The 4,150-nt window shown below is 42.6% G+C and overlaps 1 protein-coding gene across 1 annotated transcript; it reads left to right on the top strand.

Moving 5' to 3' along the window:
- The first annotated feature begins 103 nt into the window (after positions 1 to 103).
- zgc:101583 (uncharacterized protein LOC494104 homolog) lies at positions 104 to 4,144 on the top strand. Its single transcript, XM_068715135.1, has 6 exons — positions 104 to 136; positions 443 to 575; positions 1,454 to 1,510; positions 1,822 to 1,912; positions 2,568 to 2,728; positions 2,843 to 4,144. The coding sequence occupies exons 2-6, from the start codon at positions 443 to 445 to the stop codon at positions 3,475 to 3,477; spliced, it is 1,077 nt and encodes a 358-aa protein (XP_068571236.1). The 5' UTR covers positions 104 to 136; the 3' UTR covers positions 3,478 to 4,144.
- The last annotated feature ends 6 nt before the right edge of the window (positions 4,145 to 4,150 follow it).

Raw genomic sequence — 4,150 nt, 5'->3', positions numbered from 1 at the left:
GGTTAGCTCCTCTTCCGGCTTCTATCAACAACATCCACGGCTCTGGTCCAATCAAAACGCTGCATAGTGCGCGACGAACACCAACCACCAATCAGATTGCTTACAGCTTCCTTGATGTCGGGCAACGACGGCGAAGGTAAGGCGTTTCACTAGCTGTGTGTTTAAGTGGCAGTTAAATAGTGTATTACACTTTGCTAAACCTAAATTAAGTTGGAGACGGTGTCGGTTATGTATTACTTTGCACATCTGGCCGGTTAAAACGCTGGTTTCAACATGGTCGCGGTACAGAGAGTCAGCCCATCATGTGATGTTAAGTCTAACATGGGGTGGTGCCTGTTGCTCAACTGAGAAGTTCCCGCGAGCTTCAGCTGTCACTTATAAAAAAAAAAAAGTTCCGTTATTCAGCCAAGACACGCGTAGAAACGTGATCGTTGTGTTTCAGATGGACGTGAACCGTGTGGACTTCTACATCGGTCTCTCCCTGGCTGTGAGCTCCAGCGCGTTCATCGGTGCGAGTTTCATCCTGAAGAAGAAAGGCCTGCTGCGATTGGCCGGCAAAGGTTCAATGCGAGCAGGTACATTCACTGTAATCCTTATTATGTAATAATAATAACGACACAACACATGAGCTGACTTAGAAGGTCAGTAGTGGATTAAATACTAAAGCCAAGTACCAAGAAACGCGAGTTAGTTTAAGTTAATTAGTTAGTTTGAAGTTGAAAGTAGGCCGACTCATTGTCTCTGTGTTATAGGAGCCAATAGTGCTGCAATTGACAATTATTTAAATTATTGAAGCATCTGTTGATTACTTTCTTGATGAATTGTTTATTTCCAATCAACAAATGATCACATGACAAAGAAAGAAAGTATGAAATCATTACTTTTACGAGACAATTTTGCTTGGAAAAAATGACACGATTAATAGATTTTCAAAATAATTGGTTGGATGGTTGGTGGGACTAATAATTGCTCTATGTTTAAGTATTACTGATGTATTACTTTGTAAGCAACAGTTGTACTGTTGGAGCTGGACTACTTCATGTTTTGTAAGATGGTCAGATGTTTGCGTGTCAAATGTTTATCTCCAAAGTAACTACTGTAGCTGCCATATCAATATAGAAGTATGACATATGCAATATTTCCCTCTGAGTATGAGCATGGGTGTAAAGTAGCATACAATGGAAATAAAGTTTTTTTTCAACACTGTACTTCAATCAACGTACTTAGTTACATTCCACCTCTGTAAATGTTACAGGCCTCTTTATACATAGGAAGGAGGGTATGTCTCGATGGAGACATGAATATTTGAATAATTTTGCAGGAGATGTAAACTTTATAATTATTTAAGGCCAATAACTCTTTACAGGACTTTTTTTTTCTTGGTGAAATAAGCCAGTGACCCTCCAAAGTAACCTGTAAGCGTTACAAAGGCTTTGTTTTCTGCATCTCACAGGTCAGGGGGGGTATGCTTACCTGAAGGAATGGCTGTGGTGGGCAGGACTAATTTCAAGTAAGTAAATGATTTATACACTTCTGTAAATGGGTGACATGGTCAGCTCCTTTTTTTTTTTTTTTCCAACTTGGTGAAACTCCTTACCAGTCATGCCCAGAAACACTCGGCTCTTTGTTCTTCAAAGTGGAAATGAGGCTCTTGTGGGTTTGGTATTTTCGACCGGAGACGCTGCAGTTGATGCAGCGCCCACACCAGATCTCTTAAGTGCACATTCCCCCAAAGAGCACATTTGCACATGTGGGTTAGAAGAGAATAATTCTGCACCAGCCATGAATTTGCGCACACTGATGGCCGTGTTTGTATTCTAGTGGGAACCGGAGAGGCCGCCAACTTCGCTGCGTATGCATTTGCGCCGGCCACACTGGTGACTCCTCTTGGAGCCTTGAGTGTACTTGTAAGGTAACTGTGTTTTTCTTAAAGGTTCATTTTGCAGTTTTATGTTATCAAAATCAAGATCTTATCAGATATTCACCGAGCGTGATTCCGATACTTCTAGCACTCCCAAAACGTACTTACAATGCTGACTTACTGCAGCACACGTCTGGTGATATTCTTTATTTTTCCTTTTTGTCAACAAATCCCATGAGAAAACACAAACTATTAATTAATCCTGCTAAAAGTCATTGTCTGTGTGGACAAAGCCTGACATAGCTTATTCCTCTGTGTTGTAGACTTTCATTATTGTTGAGAAACACATGATTGTGTCACATTGTTACACAGCGTTGGAAAATCCCCGGCACAGCGATGGTAGTTTGTTTGTAGTATTATTTGGTGTTCTCAGGTGTGTCGTTTTTTTGGCCATAACTCAATAATTGATATGCTAATTCGGCCAATTCTACACAAACGTCTCGTATGATGTGGCTTCGGAGCGACAGATGGAGAAGTCAGAAATTCTTGAGTTGCAAAATATCGAATTTTTGGTTTTTCAGAGAATTGATGACAATAATAAAAAAACGTATATATAGAATATCACCAGACTTCTCCTTTTTAAGGATGTAAAAGCGAAACGTGTGCTCACTCTCTTCTGTCTGCACAATGTGTTTTTTCCTTCCAGCGCGGTGCTCTCGTCTTACTTCCTGAATGAGAGGCTGAATGTGCACGGCAAGATCGGCTGTTTGCTGTGCGTCTTGGGCTCCACGGTGATGGTGATCCACGCCCCGCAGGAAGAGGAGGTGGCTTCCCTCAGAGCCATGGCGGAGAAGCTCAGAGACCCAGGTAGGACCGGCCCGTCACCAGTGTGATCGCATTAACCGAGCTGAATCCCAGATGACGGTTGGATGGATTCTTCATTCTTAAGGGCACTAACTCATTCTTGAATGCTCCCACTAGGTTTCATTGTGTTTGCTGTGTGCGTTGTTGGAAGCAGCCTGGTTCTTATCTTTGCTGTGGCTCCGCGGTTCGGACAGAAGAATGTGCTGGTCTACATCCTGATCTGCTCTGTGATTGGCTCCCTGTCTGTGTCTTGTGTCAAGGGCCTGGGCATTGGCATTAAGGAGCTGTTTGCTGGGACAGCAGTGCTGAAGGAGCCCCTGTTCTGGTCCTTAGTCCTCTGCCTGGTAGTCTGCATCAGCGTTCAACTCAATTACCTGAACAAAGCCCTCGACATCTTCAACACCTCCTTAGTCACTCCCATCTACTACGTCTTCTTCACCACCTCCGTCATGGCCTGTTCAGCCATTCTCTTCAAGGAATGGTTGCGTATGACCATTGACGGAGCGGTGGGAACAATTAGCGGGTTCCTCACCATCATTTTGGGGATCTTCCTCCTCCACGCCTTCAAGGACATCACATTTAGCTGCGATTCCCTCCCACTCTTCTTGAGGAAGGGTCCTCAGGGCTTTCCATGGGGGCACAGGCCTTATGTGGCTCTTCCCAGCCACGAAACCCAAGCAGAGGATGACAACAAATTGCCCAGAGAAGGAAGCTCAAAGGGGGGCTGGGGAACGCACCAGAGAGCTCCTTAAGGAGGACCAATAGTCTCCTCACTGCTGAGAGAAATTTCTTTTTGCAATTCTGAAGCTTTACGGCACATCACAGCCTTACAATGTGACACGTTTACTTTCAAGTCCGTCTTACACAATGCAGTACGCACTGGATGAACAAAGTTGCCCAAAGTGAGCGTGATGTTCCCGTCAACACACTGGATTTCATATTAAATTTACATTCTTAGTGAAACACGATGATACATCCACATCTTTAGTTTAAAAAAAAAAAACCAGGACAGATTGTTTTGCTTGTTGCACTGGTGTGTACTTTTTTTTTTTTATACAGTATTTTAAGTTTAAAGATTAATTTAAAAGGTTGAATATTAGCATGCCTAAACCAGATTGTGCCTTCAGTTACTGAAAACGATAACCTTATTCATAGGTTTGCACTTTTAACCTCAGCACACATGGTGTCGTACGAATGTGTGATTTAAGACCAATGTAAAAAGGCAAACCAATGATTTGCCCTGAATGCATTTCAATCATTGTTTTTGAACACGTTTGAGTGACTGTAATACCTCAGTATTATATACAAACCGCACCAAAGAACGTCCTTCTCCCGTGTGGATTAACTGTACCAAGCTGTAACATATCTCTGGTGTAACTGAACTTTTTATGTGTGTATGATTAAAATTTAAATACATTACTTGAC

This window comes from Cebidichthys violaceus, unplaced genomic scaffold (assembly GCF_023349555.1).
Source record: "Cebidichthys violaceus isolate CVI_PGR_0920_01 unplaced genomic scaffold, fCebVio1.0.p SCAF_2, whole genome shotgun sequence".
In the NCBI taxonomy this organism is placed as follows: Eukaryota; Metazoa; Chordata; class Actinopteri; order Perciformes; family Stichaeidae; genus Cebidichthys; species Cebidichthys violaceus.
This window is presented reverse-complemented; position numbering and strand designations above follow the sequence as displayed.